The sequence below is a fragment of the Theobroma umbraticum genome, unplaced genomic scaffold (assembly GCF_002168275.2).
Source record: "Theobroma umbraticum cultivar Fairchild unplaced genomic scaffold, ASM216827v3 scaffold_51.0, whole genome shotgun sequence".
Classification (NCBI taxonomy): Eukaryota; Viridiplantae; Streptophyta; class Magnoliopsida; order Malvales; family Malvaceae; genus Theobroma; species Theobroma umbraticum.
In genome coordinates, this window is record NW_018397260.1 from 5,090,651 (window position 1) to 5,105,739 (window position 15,089).

General features: G+C 38.5%; 3 protein-coding genes across 3 annotated transcripts; all 3 read right to left on the minus strand.

Moving 5' to 3' along the window:
- Positions 1 to 205: 205 nt before the first annotated feature.
- On the minus strand, positions 206 to 3,506 carry LOC110416761 (putative beta-D-xylosidase 7). Its single transcript, XM_021428831.2, has 6 exons — positions 3,027 to 3,506; positions 2,571 to 2,870; positions 2,255 to 2,424; positions 2,033 to 2,130; positions 1,039 to 1,803; positions 206 to 939 (listed from the first exon to the last, which is right to left on the minus strand). The coding sequence occupies exons 1-6, from the start codon at positions 3,462 to 3,464 to the stop codon at positions 260 to 262; spliced, it is 2,451 nt and encodes an 816-aa protein (XP_021284506.1). The 5' UTR covers positions 3,465 to 3,506; the 3' UTR covers positions 206 to 259.
- Positions 3,507 to 5,370: 1,864 nt separating this feature from the next.
- LOC149527188 (putative beta-D-xylosidase 7) lies at positions 5,371 to 8,628 on the minus strand. Its single transcript, XM_089783674.1, has 6 exons — positions 8,136 to 8,628; positions 7,724 to 8,019; positions 7,407 to 7,576; positions 7,199 to 7,296; positions 6,207 to 6,971; positions 5,371 to 6,068 (listed from the first exon to the last, which is right to left on the minus strand). The coding sequence occupies exons 1-6, from the start codon at positions 8,617 to 8,619 to the stop codon at positions 5,479 to 5,481; spliced, it is 2,403 nt and encodes an 800-aa protein (XP_089639800.1). The 5' UTR covers positions 8,620 to 8,628; the 3' UTR covers positions 5,371 to 5,478.
- Positions 8,629 to 9,530: 902 nt separating this feature from the next.
- LOC110416096 (Glycosyl hydrolase family protein) lies at positions 9,531 to 13,914 on the minus strand. The gene is made up of 6 exons (XM_021427931.2): positions 13,332 to 13,914; positions 12,932 to 13,231; positions 12,322 to 12,491; positions 12,097 to 12,194; positions 10,448 to 11,209; positions 9,531 to 10,320 (listed from the first exon to the last, which is right to left on the minus strand). Exons 1-6 carry the CDS (start codon positions 13,737 to 13,739, stop codon positions 9,731 to 9,733), a joined length of 2,328 nt encoding a protein of 775 aa, XP_021283606.2. The 5' UTR covers positions 13,740 to 13,914; the 3' UTR covers positions 9,531 to 9,730.
- Positions 13,915 to 15,089: the final 1,175 nt, after the last annotated feature.

Here is a 15,089-nt window from a genome sequence, read left to right on the forward strand (position 1 = left end):
ACTTTTATTCTTTTTAATCTTTAACTCTTAATAAAAATTGGCTAACTCTGTTCCTGAGTGCCTCAATTCTGCTTCTCCTTTTTTGGCAGCTTTGCAAGGTATTGCAGTGTGATTCTTTGAACATAGAACGAATGAAATTACACTGAAACCTTAATGAAATGTGTTAATCAAGTTTTTGGATGATTGCTAGCACTGGCATCTGAGTTATAACTAGAAATTGAATTGGGGAGGCCCATTAATTCATTTCAGGAGATTTATTTCAAAACAATATGCATAGCAATGAACATATGTAAAACAATTTCAAAATTCTTGGGAGGACAATAGCCCCCTCCTGCCTTGATGCGGCTCCGCCACTAGTATCAGATGAGAAAGCGACTGTAATCTCTGATTCTTTGTCTCCAATGCTCAAGAAATGGGACCCTTCATCTATCACCATCAAACCATCTTCATTTGCACTACTAAGATGCTCACAAGGGCTCAACTCAAATTTAATTTCAGCTCTTTCCCCTGCTTTCAGATCAATACTGTTGAATCCAACCAGCTGTGTCATTGGTCTCCCATTGCCAGGCTTTGCTTGCCTCACAAACAGCAGCACCGCGTGCTTACCTGACATCTCACCATTGTTTTGAACTCCTACTGTGACTGGGAACTTGCTCTTTTCACAGAGCTCTGTTCCCATCTCTGAAACTGACTTGTATGCCACAGCCATTTTGTCTATTGACTGATTGTTTAGATAGACCTTGTTTTGTGTTACAGGGAGAATTTCATAAGAATAATTTGAGTAGCTGAGCCCGTAGCCAAATTCAAAAACCTTTGGCCCTTGGTAGAATCTGTAAGTACGTCCAGGATAACCTGAAGATGGTTCAGGACGCATTCTCATGTCTGTCATTGGTATTTTAATGAAACTTTGTGGATACCAAGTCATCGGCAATCTCCCTCCTGCATGGAAATATGACGCATACCATAATTGCATTATTATTTATAATGCAAAGGAAGACAAGTAATATTATCCCACAAGCTTTATAAATGAAAGTTCACCTGGGTTGTGATCACCAAAAATAATTTCGGCTAACGCCTGTCCTCCAGCTTCACCTGGATAGCCAGCCCATATAATGCTTCCAATGTTTTGGTCATTCTTGGCAAAGGTTATGTCTACTGGACCTCCACAAAGTAGCACCAGAATGACAGGCTTATTTGCAGCTCTTGCAACGTTAGAAATCAGCTTCTGTTGATTTCCGGGAAGAACCAAGTCTACACGATCATGAGCTTCCCTCTCTTGGGTTTGATCCAATCCCATTACTAGTACCACCTGGTCTGCTCCTGCCACCATCTTTACTGCTTGATCAGTTAAATCAGAAGAACAATTAACTGTACTACAACCTGGGTGATAGTTGGTGTTCTTGATATAACTTTGCAATCCTTGCAATGGTGTAATAGGTTCGCAAGGAGGGCCAGCATAGTTTCCAACAAGCGTTTCTGTGGAATTGGCATTAGGGCCTATTACAGCAAGAGAATTAGTTTTTGTATTTGAAAGTGGAAGGAGTCTGTCAGTGTTTTTAAGAAGGACAATGCCATTGCGAGCAGCCTCAAGGGCAAGATTCAGGTGTTCTTGGGAGCAGACTTGGTCTGAACCAATGTTGCCGAAAGGCTGTTTAGTTGGATTGCCGTTGAAAAGTCCCAGCCTCATTCTAATTGAGAAAAGGTTGTGGAGGGCTCTATCAATTTCAGTTACAGACACTTTTTTCTTTTTGACAGCTGATTCGGTGTAGTTCTTCAAATATTCACCACAGTCAATGTCCATTCCTGTAAAATTCATTGATTAAAATTTTCAGATGCTGTTATCAGCATTCATAATAAACTAGGACCATAGCCGGAGTATAATCTATTTCTTGAGCGTACTCTCCTAATTTTTAGTACCAAATTGTCTTTGCTTCTGATGTTCAAAACAAGCATAATCTAGATGATGAAAACAATAGCACTAGCACAGGCTTAGAATACAGAGTTCACAATAAACTGCTGACCCCTTACATACCAGCTTTAAGAACATCAGCTACAGCGTCCTCCGGTTCTTTGGCATATCCTTGTTCATCATAAATGATGGAGACAGCATCACAGTCTGCGGTGATGTACCTGAATAATTTGAAACCTAGCACAGAATCATCTTTCTGAATGACCTTGAATAGTTTTCTGTATTATTGTCATTGTTATCTCTAACAGGCAAAGACTTCTCATTAATGTTATTCAATTTTCTTACCCATCGAAACCCCACTGTCCTCGGGCTGTTTTGGACAAGAGATTGTAATCTGCGCAGTTGGGAACTCCATTAATACGATTATAAGCACACATTACCCCACTGGCTTTCCCTTTCTGTATGCAACTCTGGAATGGAGGCTGATATGTATCTGCTAAATCCTGTATGGTTACCTAAAATCCAGAATAAAAAAAGCAAAGGTAGCAGATCAATATTCAATTGCTCATGCACTTAGGGCCAGAATGGAATCCAGCAAAACAAACAAATACTAATAATAAAGTCAAAATTTAAGTTAAAAAACTTTGGAAGTCACACTTACATTTGCATCAAAGACAAATCGGTTGATTCCTTTCCAGTTATCCAAATCATAAGCGGTAAAATGCTTACAACAAGCTGAAACTTGAAGATTCTCACCAAGCTTCCCTCCTTCAAAAGAGTCGCCTTGTATTCCTCTTACAAATGACACTGCATATTTCCCTGTAACCAACGGATCCTCACCAGGTGTTTCTTGCCCTCTTCCCCACCTTGGATCCCTATATATGTTAATATTTGGCGTCCAAAATGTCATGCCTCTTGCTTGTCCAGCATTATATATTCCTCTAGCTTCTATTCCGATAGCCTGCTAGTAGTCATAAAATGAAAATGAATAATGCAAAGAGGAAAAAACAATTCGTTCTTTTAAGTTATGCATTTCTAATTTAACTAGTTTTCTTATTAAAAAGATAGAGGGGATACTAAAAAAATAGACATATAGAGTATTAGTTATAGGACTTACCTGACCAATGCGGTACCAAAGATAAGGATCAAAGGAAGCAGCAGTGAGGATGACTTGAGGAAAACTGGTGGCAGATTGAATTGTTCCATTGAAACGGATACCCTGGCTTATGTTGGCCACAAAGGCTACGCCATGTAAGGCTTCAGACCACCATTCATAGCCAGGGATGCCCAGTCTTGAAATAGGGGGAGCTGAGTTAACAAGTTGAGATATCTTCTCATCTAATGTAAGTCTGGAGACCAGGTCTTGAACTCTTTGGTTTATGGGGAGTGTAGTTTTGCAAAAAGGGTAGGATTTGGTTAGTGGATCAGATGAGTCACATGAGAACGGAGGCTGATCAGTGGACTGAGCTGAGACGAGCAGCAGTGAACTAATGTGACAGAGAGTAAGAAGAGGCAGTTTTTGGAGCTTCATTTCGTGACTTGCTAGGTGATGCATGCACTTCTTCTGGGGATCATTGTAGCTTTCCGATTTTTCTGGTTCTCATTCTATTATAGCCCATTGATAAATGTTCTAATTATTTTCTACCTGAAGAAAGAAAAATTGTAGGGAAAACGAAATTTTACTTGTAAAGTTTGCAACTAAATGCATCATCAATTTGCTTAGGAGTAAAGCATCAACTTGCATGCAAGGCAAACAAACTGTAGGACCAGCGAGCATGGTCACAAAAAGACTGAATTCTATTGGTGTTTCAGTCAAATCCACACAAATGACCTTACACTGTGATTTTTGTACATTAAAAAGTTTAAAAAGTGTATGTTTCTTATTGCACTATCAAAATTTTCACTCTTTATTGGCACTCTCAACTTCGAAATGATACTTTAGGGTATTATTTATTGGTCTTACAGCTAATACAGTAAACCTGCAGGAAGCCAATCAAAATTAAGGTATTTTTTCCCATTTTTTACACAGTTTAGGAGTTAGGACATATAAATGTAACATTTGTAAATTTTCCTTCTGGTTCACATCAGATGATTTAATTATAAGCCAAAGTTGTCCAGATTTAGGGGACCATTTAGTCATGATGTTCTTCAGTTTGGTTAACCAGAAAGCAGAAAGCTATTCAGCCTACCGTTTGCTGTGGTTTTGAAGGGTTTTAATATATGAATATGAATATATCACAAATCGAGGTTGACAGGATATTCCTACTTGATCATAATGGACAGGAATTCCTTGAACCCTACGAGAAGAGCACGCACATATCACATCTATTATACCAATCAATCATTCAACCACTTTATGCTCTACTGATAGAACTCGACGTGCCATGTTTCTATTAATAAAGTGGTGATGAAAGAAGGCAAATACCCAATAAAATATTTCCTGAGTAAGAATTCTTGATGGAGGGTGCTAGCTCAATCAGAGTACCAAGCAACATAATTATAGTATGTGTCATTTGCTTAGCCTTCAAAAGCAGTATACAACTTCCGAAGTGGGTTCAATTTCAGATGTACTATGTTTTCTCTAGGTGCTACGACTACTACGTGGGAAGATAGCTATGGATTGATAATGTCAATATTAAAAAGGATCGAGTGGGGCCAAAAGGTTAGAGTCTGCTTTCCTTAATTTTTTTATATATATACCATCAGCAAAAAAAGAAAACATAAAATGATCTTCCCTCAACTACCAAACAAGGGATGTTAGAAGCATGACCCTGTTAAAATTCCTGGTCCTATGTTTTGTGATTGGCAAAGTACTGCTTGGCTGACCATTATACTTCATGTTTATTTCCATGTGTATGCAAGGACCGATAGCCTGAACTCCAGTTTGATTCTGGTTTTTCCTATTGTTATGCTTTAACAAGGTCTTCCGTATGACTCCTTATACTTGGAAAGGAACAGAATTATGATAAAACCCTAATGAAATATATGGATGGACCCTGAATTTGCAAACAGTGGCATCAACGGTACAAACCAGATCTCAGAAAGGAAAGGAAAAATAGCTTGTGGGCTAAAATTATTTGTCTCCTGGATTACAATACTTCAGAATGAGAGGCCATTACCAATAGTGTTGGTTAAATGGCTAAGCCTAGAACTATTTCATGTCAAAGAATCCAAATTATAATACAAATGAAAAGAAACAAAAAAATAATTATAAAAAAAGGAGGCAGATTTGAATGCAACTCAATCTCAGTGAAGGCAAAATATGATATGGACTATACTGCCATGCTACATGTTAATGCTTCATATCATTGCTTTAGGGTTCCTCTGGTTCTCATTCTTTTACTGCATTACATTTTTGCTTGTAAGTTGTTATTTTGTAGTTGAAGAAAAAGAATTGTAGGGAAATCAAGATTTTACTCATATAATATGCAGCTAAAGCTTCAATTTGCAAGTGAAAACGATTTTCAAAGGAGACAAGACAGCTTTTTATTGGATAGCTGAATTATAGATAGAGAAACATGGTTCATTAACTGTAAAATTTCCGTTATTTGGAGAGCTGGTCTTTTGTATCATATAACAACTGTAATCTCTGATTCTTTGTCTCCAACGCTCAAGAAATGAGACCCTTCCTCTATCACCATCAAACCATCTTCATTGGCTCTGCTAAGATGCTCACAAGGGCTCAACTCGAATTCAATTTCAGCACGTTCCCCTGCATTCAGATTAACACTGTGGAATCCAACCAATTGTTTCATTGGCCTCCCGTTACCAATCTTTGCCTGCCTCACGAATAGCAACACCGGATGCTTACCTGCCATTTCTCCATGGTTTTGAACTCCAACTTTGACTGGGAACTTTCTTTTATCACAAAGTTCTTTTCCAATCTCTGAAACTGGCATGTATCTGACAGGATTTGAGTTCTCAACCATTTTATTACTTGACTGATGATTTAAACAAACCTTGTTTTGTGTTACAGGGAGAAATTCATAAGAATATTTTGAGTAGCTTAGACCGTAGCCAAATTCAAAAACCTTTGGTCCTTGGTAGAATCTGTAAGTGCGTCCAGGATAGCCTGAAGATGGTTCAGGACGCATTCTCATGTCTGTCATTGGCACTTTAATAAAACTTTGGGGATACCAAGTAACTGGCAACCTCCCTCCTGCATACGAATATGATGAAGCATACCACTTCAGTAATTTTATCTCCAGTACAAGAAAGTGTTATATTATGCCTTTTATTAATCATGCAAAGAAAGGAAATTAATTATATCCTACAAGCTTTGCGAACGAGACTTCACCTGGGTTGTGATCACCAAATATAATTTCTGCTAGTGCAAGTCCTCCAGCTTCACCTGGATAACCAGCCCATAGAATGCTGCCGATGTGTTGATCATATTTAGCAATGGTTATGTCTACTGGACCGCCAGAAAGAAGCACCAAAATGACAGGATTCTTCGCAGCTCTTGCAATGCTAGATATCAGGTTCTGTTGCTTTGCTGGAAGAACCAAGTCTACACGATCATGATCTTCCCTCTCTTGGGTTTGATCCAAACCCATTACTAACACCACATGGTCTGCTTCTTTGGCTATCTTCACTGCTTGATCAGTCAAAGCAGAAGAACAGTTAACTGCACTACAACCTGGGTGATACCTGGTGTCCTTAACATAGCTTTGCAATGCTTGCAGCGGTGTAATAGACTTGCAAGGTGGGCCTGCATAGTTTCCAACAAGTGTTTTTGCAGAATTGGCATTAGGGCCTATTACCGCAAGGGAAGTAGTTTCCGTTTTTGAAAGTGGAAGGCGTGAGTCAGCGTTTTTTAGAAGGACAATGCCATTGCGAGCAGCCTCAAGGGCAAGATTCTGATGCTCTTGGGAACAAACTTGGTCTGAACCAATGTTGCCAAAGGGCTGTTTAGTTGGATTACCGTTGAAAATCCCCAGCCTCATTCTAACAGAGAAAAGGTTGTGAAGGGCTCTGTCTATTTCAGATATAGGCAATTTTCTCTTTTTGACAGCTGATTTGGTGTACTTCTTTAAATAGTTACCACAGTTGACATCCATTCCTGTAGATTCATTGATCAAAAGTTCAGATGAAGCTATTCGCATCCATCAACTAGAACCATTTCTGGAATTTTAACATGGTTCTTGGCATACTATCCTAACTTTTTGTTCTAACAATGCCTAGCTTTTGATGACAAAAAACCAGCATATTGTAGATAAAAATGACGATTAACACTAAAAAAAGTTCAAAATATAGAGTTGATGTAGCAGCAAAACTGCTCCTCAATACCAGCTTTAAGAACATCTGCTACGGCATCCTCTGGTACTTTAGCGTATCCTTGTTCCCCATGAATGATGGAGACAGCGTCACAGTCAGAGGTGATGTACCTGATTTTTTTTAATCAATAAAAGCTCAAAATCATCTTTCTAAAAGAACTTGTTATTTGTATAATTAGTATTGTTATTGCCAAAGGAACAAAAAGCCTTGTTATGATTACCCATTGAAACCCCACTGCCCTCGGGCTGTTTTTGACAGGAGATTGTAATCTGCACAGTTGGGGACTCCATTAACACGATTATATGCACACATTATCCCACTGGCTTTCCCTTGCTGTATGCAACTCTGGAATGGAGGTTGATATGTATCTGCTAAATCCTGTAAAGAGACCTGAAATCCAGAAAAAGGGAAAAAAAAAGGTAGCAGATGAATAATCAATTTAATGGAATCTTTCAAATTAAGCAAACGCAAACGAACAGATAGAAATACTAGATCAAAATAAAGTTAGAACTTAAAAATTTTAAAACTTTTACATACCTTTGCGTTGAAGACAAATCGGTTCACTCCTTTCCAGTTATCTAAATCATAAGCAGTAAAATGCTTGCAACAAGCTGAAACTTGAAGATGTTCACCAAGCATCCCTCCTTCAAAAGAGTCCCCTTGTATCCCTCTCACAAATGACACTGCATACTTCCCTGTAACCAATGGATCCTCACCAGGCGTCTCTTGCCCTCTTCCCCACCTTGGATCTCTATATATATTAATGTTTGGTGCCCAAAAAGTCATGCCCCTTGCTTGTCCAGCATTGTATATTCCTCTAGCTTCTATTCCAACTGCCTGTATGTGTCATAAACTGAAAAATGAATAGCAGAAGGACCAAAAAGAAAAAAACGGTTCTTGTCTTTTGAGTTATATACTTTAGTTCAATATAGAACAGTACTTATAGGACTTGCCTGACCAATGCGGAACCAAAGACGAGCATCAAAGGCAGCAGCAGTGAGAATAACTTGAGGAAAACTGGTGGCAGATTGAATTGTTCCATTGAAACGGATACCTTGGCTTACGTTGGCCAAAAAGGCAACACCATGTAAGGCTTCGGACCACCATTCATAGCCAGGGATGCCGAGTCTCGGAATGGGAGGAGCTGAGTTAACGAGTTGGGATATCTTCTCGTCTAATGTGAGCCTGGAGATAAGGTCTTGGACCCTTTGGTTGATGGGAAGTGTAGTTTTGCAGAAAGGGTACGATTTGGTTCGTGGGTCAGATGTGTCGCAGGAGAATGGAGGCTGAGTGGAGTCAGCCAAGACGAGCAGCAGCATTGAACTGATGTGAATGAGGGTAAGGAGAAAGAGCTTTTGGAGCTTCATCTTCGTGAATCGTTTTGAGTAGAAACGAGTGCAGAGGCAAGGCAAGTGTGGGGGGCTGTGGAGCATGTCTTATAGGATCAACAAGGTCGCTGTTAGGCTGGTCCGACTCTTGCTGTTAAATCATGATTTTTATAAAAATAAGACAAACTCAAGAATTTCACCCTCGACTTTAAAATCACAGGTCCAGTTATAAAGTTTTAAGAAATGATATGCTGTATTATTGATCGATCTTACTAAACCAGGTTAGTAGTCCCTAGTACGCAAGAAATTTTCCATTTCTTATACCCAGTTTAAGATATGTAATGTAGATGTAGCATTTTTTAACTCGATCCAGCTTTAGCTCTGATTTATATTGGATGCTTTGCAGTGTAAGCCAATAATGGTCAAGGTCCAGGGGACCATTTTGTGTCTGTCTTTAGCGATTATGCCTTTCATATTTAAGCAGAAAAACAAAAGGCTGTTAATGCAGTCTCACTGTTGATAGCAGGAAAAGAAGGCAATACCAGAATATTACCTAGAAGCAAATGCCTAATGGAGGATGCCTACTTATCTACTGTTGGATGTGAAAGTATCGACTATAAGGCCGACACTAGAGAATACATCGACGTTAAATTGCCAAAGTGAGTTTAATTTCAGATGTATTATGTTTTTCTGCGCAGTAATACTAAAAATTTAGACATTATTCTAGTCCCATTTGTATCTAATCATTGTAAACAGAAGTTAAGTCTTCTACTCTCCCTTCACTATTTATGGTGTTACAACTTAAACTTCAGATGAAAAAGAAATTGGATTACAAGCACTATCAGTGTCTGTCTTCCAATTCCATACAAGTAACCCTTCACTATATATATATATATATATATATATATATATATATATTAATTCCTCAAGTAGAAGGCATCCGATGCAATTGTTTGGTCTGGAAGATATCTTAGTGCATCTTGGAAGGTCAAGATGAGCTTAATCTGAAGATTGGCTTTTCTGAGGACCGGCCAAATAAATGTGTGATATATTGTATTCAACCGACACCGAGAAAGTAAAACAATAATAATCAAAGTTTCTTCCTAGAAATACATAATGGATATTTATATCTTACGTACATGATAAATTATTATGGGAACTTGAGGCCCACATTTTGGGGTTGATCAATATCAGAAGAAACCTTTATCCACCTACATCAAATTATAATAGTAATTGGGTGCTTATCATCTCCTACAACCAAGAAATGTCTGCCTTCTTCCACTACCATCAGACCATACTCATTGGCCCTACTTAGATGCTCACAGGGGCTCACCTCAAACTGAATTTCAGCCATTTCCCCTGCACTCAAAATCACACTTTGGAATCCAACCAATTGTTTCTTTGGCCTCCCATTGCCATGGTTTCCATGCCTCGCAAATAGCAATACTGGATGCTTACCTGCCATCTCCCCATGATTTTTCACTCCAACACAAACTGTGAACTTCCTTTGATCACAGACTTCTGCACCCAACTCTGAAACTAGCTTGTATCTCACAGAATCTGAGGTCTCAGTTGTATGAAAACTTGAAGAATGATTCAAGTAAAGATTATTTTGGGACACACGTGTGAACTCATAAGAATACTTTGAGTAACTGAGGCCATAACCAAATTCGAAGACTTTGTCTCCTTTATAGAATCTGTAAGTGCGCCCAGGATATTCTGAAGATGATTCAGGCCTCATCCTCATGTCTGTCATTGGTACTTTGGTGAAATCTTGGGGATACCAAGTTACTGGTAATCTCCCTCCTGCATAGCAACATGTAGTGAATCATCATTTTAATCATAATATTTCTTCAGGAATAGAACAACATTGGTTCTTTCACATAGATAAGAGAAAAACCTTCTCTCTTAACCATGGTCAATGGCATTTTACCTGGGTTGTGATCACCAAAGACAATTTCTACAAGTGCAATACCTCCTCCTTCTCCTGGATAACCTGCCCAAAACATGCCCCCGATTCTCGGATCATCCTTGGCAAAAGATACATCAATTGGACCTCCAGAAAGAAGCACCAAAACAACTGGTCTCTTTGCGGCTTTTGCAACACTGGTGATGAGTTCCTGTTGCCTCCCAGGGAGCAGCAAATCAACACGATCAAGCTCCTCTCTCTCTTGATTTTGGTCCAATCCCATTATCAACACAACATAATCTGCCTGTTTTGCTATGTCTACTGCTTTGTCGATCGCACCAGTAGAACAAGAAACTGTATCACAACCAGGGTGGTAAACAGTGTTCTTGACATAGCTTTGAAAAGCTTGCAAAGGAGTGACAGACTTGCATGGAGGGCCTGCATAGTTTCCAAGAAGTGTTTGTGGGGAATTGGCATTTGGGCCTATTACAGCAAGGGACATGGTTGCTTTTGGAAGTGGAAGAAGTTTTTCTTCATTCTTTAAAAGGACAATGCCATTACGAGCAGCTTCAAGTGCCAGAATCTGGTGCTCTGGGGAGCAAACTTGGTCAGTCCCAATGTTGCCAAAAGGATGTTGCGCTGGATTTCCATTGAAAAGGCCTAATCTCATTCTAACAGCAAATAGATTATGGAGAGCTCTGTCTATTTCAGATTCAGGCAGCTTTTTCTGCATAACTGCTGATTTGGAATATTTCTGCAAGTAGGATCCACAGTTGATATCCATGCCTGTAAATGTTTGTCAATGAAAAACATAATTGCATCTATTTGTTGTATCCACGAAATTCTCCTGATTGAAAGGTTAAATGAAATTCACCTGCAGTACAAATCCATCTGACAGAACAAACTTAAACCATTTCTTGGGATGCAGTAGTCGGTTTCTAATTATGTTTCATGCTATTCCAATAAGCCAAGGATCAACAAGTAGTTTACAACTTCTACCTAAGAGACTGCCTCTTTGTTGTCTTTCACAAAGGAAAAATGAGACTAAACAATTTTTATAAAATGCAAGTTTTCAACTAAATCACATTAAGAATTTCTAAATAAACATTGTCACAATTAGCATTGTCCTTCTAAGATCTCATTTTGATTGCAGAAATTACATATGGCAAGTATCACCTTTTAAATTCTCTTATGATGCTTGTCATAGAAATGATCAAAGATGAATTATCAAAATTTCATCACATTTTTTAAAATTTTATCCCTGCACATTTTTCACAACAGCATTTCCAGCTAGAACTCTAGGTGAAGAAAATGTTAAAAAGACAGATTGCTAGTCATTTCAGTATTTTTTATTTTCCCTTCATGGTAAAGAATTGCAGCAGTCTAAGCATCCAGAAGAAGAAAATAAGATAGAAGTATTAGAAGGCTGCTGTGAACAAAAGCCCCCCTCGCTAAGGATTCGAAGGTATGAGCCCACATGGGCATCAGACACAGTGGTCCAATATCTAAGATCCAAAATCCTAGAAGATACACTAATTGTGTGATGAGGAGGAGGAGGGGCACAGCAAAGAGACAGAATGTGAAAATACACAGGAAAAAATAAGTAGAAACACAGGCACATGTTGCTGCAACAATACAAAGGATAACATTAGAAGGGTTGAGGTCCCACAAACCAGCTTTAAGAACATCAACGACAGCATCTTCGGGTGATTTGGCATATCCTTGATCATTATGGATGATCGCGACTGCATCACAGTCTGATGTGATATACCTGATTAAAATTTTAAACCAGTGGATAGAGGCCATTAAAACAAATCATTTTTTCTAACCTATTAAATTGTCATTGAGGTCTTGACAAATGACAGGAAAAGAATATGCACTTTATTGAAATAAATTACCCTTTGAAATCCCATTCTCCTCTCAAAGTCTTGGATAAGAGATTGGAATCTGCACAGCTTGGGACTCCATTCACTCTATTGTATGCACACATAACGCCACTGGCTCGCCCATCCTGCACACAGCTCCTAAATGGTGGTTGGTATGTGTCGGCTAAATCTTGCACAGTAACCTACAAATATCCGAACAAAAGAATTACACCTCAAGCAAGAGTTAAATGCTTATCTGCTTGAGCGAGTTTATGATATTAGAGAGTAAAGTAGCTTTTACTAAAGTGAAATAACAACCGCATTTTCCTCCACTAGAACAACTTGCTTCAAGAGTTTGTCCTCCAACCAAGGTAGACAGACAACAATGGAATCAAATTCCAAGGTATTAAAAAGCTTTCTTTTTAATTTTTTGATCATGCCTTCCTTCTCAAGGAAATATGATTAAAAACAATACCCATGAATCAGCGCAAAGCCCAATAAAGCACATCCATTGGTCTTACTGTCTAATTTTCTGATCAAATTAAAAATTCATAAAGCATACCTAAGACTAGAAGGAATCTTTGAAGCTTGCCGCAAAAATGCACAAAATCAGAAAAATGAAACGACATTGGCTAAGACTTACACGAGCATCAAAGACAAACCGGTTTATACCCTTCCAATTATCCAAATCATAAGCCGTAAAATGCTTACAACAAGCTGAAGCTTGAAGGTGCCCATTGAGCTTCCCACCTTGAAAAATATCCCCTTGAAGGCCTCTCACATATGACACTGCATATTTCCCTGCAACAAGTGGATCCTCCCCTGGAGTCTCCTGCCCTCTCCCCCATCTGGGGTCCCTAAATATGTTAATATTCGGTGCCCAAAATGTCATCCCCCTTGCTTGCCCTGCGTTGTATATTGCTCTTGCTTCTCTTCCAATCACCTTCATTAACATCATTATAATTAGCAAACTTATCAGCCTTAAAAAAGTTAAAAAGTATTGAATAAAACAACTAAATTTTCATTGAATTTACTAGACCTACTTGACCAATGCGGTACCATTGATAAGCGTCAAAAGAGGCAGCAGTGAGAATGACTTGAGGGAAGCTAGTGGCAGCTTTTATACTACCATCAAACTTGATGCCATGGCCAACATTGGCAACACCATGTAATGCCTCCGACCACCATTCGTAGGCCGGGATACCAAGCCGTGGAATTGCAGGAGCTGAGTTAACAAGTTGAGAGATTTTCTCATCTAATGTCAGCCTGGAAACAAGGTCCCTAGCCCTTTGACTGATAGGCAGTGTGGTTTGGCAAAAAGGGTAGTTTTTGGTTGATGGGTCCGACGGATCACATGAAAATGGAGGCTGAGTGGAACCAGCATGGATGAAATGGATGAAAAGTAGAGTGAAACTGATTAAGGAAACGAATGAGAGTTCTTGCAACATCATTTTGAGAACTGAGAAGTGGGTGGTGAAGCTGAAGCTAAAGCTGAAAGTTCTTGGAAGTTCAGTGAGAACTGAGAAGTTGCTTTAGTTTGATCATTTGTCAGAATTGAAAGACCTGATTGCCCTTGGCTTAAGCCAAACAGTCCAACTGTCCTGTCATTTCACTTGTTTCCACTCTTTTGGGTCACAGTTGAGGTTAACATCTCGACGAAGGGTCCAGCTTTTGCTCTCTCGACGTTTTATTATGCCTTTCATTCGATTGGGTGAATGGTGAGGCAAAGCCTTTCACTTGCACAGTCATAAAAGCGTGACATGTAAACGTTACGGCGTTAGAATGAAGAAATTCGAGGTTGCTTTCCTTAATAATTGGTTGGAGCCCATCATCTTACAGAGTTTAAATTCGTACGACATTTGGGACCAGAGCATCATCCAATGTCCAAACTCACAACAGACGTCTTATGGAATGAACAATCAAACGGTGGGTTAAGTTTTCCATCCTTTCCCCCCAACACATTAGTAGGATTTAGGAAGTTCATAGTATATGTTAAATGTCAATTTTCTAGTGTAAAATTTTCTTTGAGATGAAATTTGTTGTATAGGTATTAGTTACATGCCTCGTTTCTTCTTTCCCTTGTTTAGTTTGGACAAATTTGGTTTAAACCCATAGATATAATATTTATAATAATAATACTTTTTCTTTTTTCTTCAAGGAAGAAGACAACATTGATTAAAGTTTATATAAAAACAAGAAAGTTAAGAGGAAGGTAAACAAAGAGAAACGAAGAGGATCGTCTTATAGTGTAAAGTCCACAAAGGGGGGTTCCTTTTTTGCACACACTTTATTAAAAGGTCAATAATCCGATCATAGGCGTTATCATGAAGGTTTCAACAAGACGAATGGCTTATATGGATAGGGGGACCCCAAATTGCAAGTGAATTTTTAACGTTCATGGCTGAAATTGGCCATCCCATCGACCACCACTCTTATCTTAATTCTTGTTTAAAGGTACAATTGATACAAGTTTAGTTAAAATAGTTACATAAGAAAAACTTACAGAAAATTTTAAGTTAATAATATTTGAAATCCAAAGTTAACTTGATTGCAATTTGATCAAACTTTATTTATGAAATCTGAATTTCATATAAACCATGAGAGAAACCTTTCCAAACTAACTCATCATGCATTCAAAGTATTTTTGATAGGATATAACCCACTTTCAGATATCATATCGATCTTCTGTTTTTCACAAAGATTGAATTTTGATTGATAAAGAAAGAAACTTCTCTCTTTACCAATTGGATTAACTCACGTGGGTAAAATTTATTATATTAAACATTTGTCTCCTTTGAAGC

Coding starts and splice junctions, on each gene's coding strand:
- LOC149527188 (XM_089783674.1), bottom strand. CDS start 8,619: ATGCTCCACAGCCCCCCACACTTGCCTTGCCTCTGCACTCGTTTCTAC. Junction 7,297..7,406: donor GGGCAGTGGGGTTTCAATGG/GTAATCATAACA, acceptor AAAAAAAATCAG/GTACATCACCTCTGACTGTG. Junction 6,069..6,206: donor ATTTGGTGATCACAACCCAG/GTGAAGTCTCGT, acceptor ATTCGTATGCAG/GAGGGAGGTTGCCAGTTACT.
- LOC110416096 (XM_021427931.2), bottom strand. CDS start 13,739: ATGATGTTGCAAGAACTCTCATTCGTTTCCTTAATCAGTTTCACTCTA. Junction 12,492..12,931: donor GGTTTGTCTTTGATGCTCGT/GTAAGTCTTAGC, acceptor GGATATTTGTAG/GTTACTGTGCAAGATTTAGC. Junction 11,210..12,096: donor CGTTGATGTTCTTAAAGCTG/GTTTGTGGGACC, acceptor AAACATTTACAG/GCATGGATATCAACTGTGGA.
- LOC110416761 (XM_021428831.2), bottom strand. CDS start 3,464: ATGCATCACCTAGCAAGTCACGAAATGAAGCTCCAAAAACTGCCTCTT. Junction 2,425..2,570: donor GATTTGTCTTTGATGCAAAT/GTAAGTGTGACT, acceptor TCTGGATTTTAG/GTAACCATACAGGATTTAGC. Junction 940..1,038: donor TTTTGGTGATCACAACCCAG/GTGAACTTTCAT, acceptor ATTTCCATGCAG/GAGGGAGATTGCCGATGACT.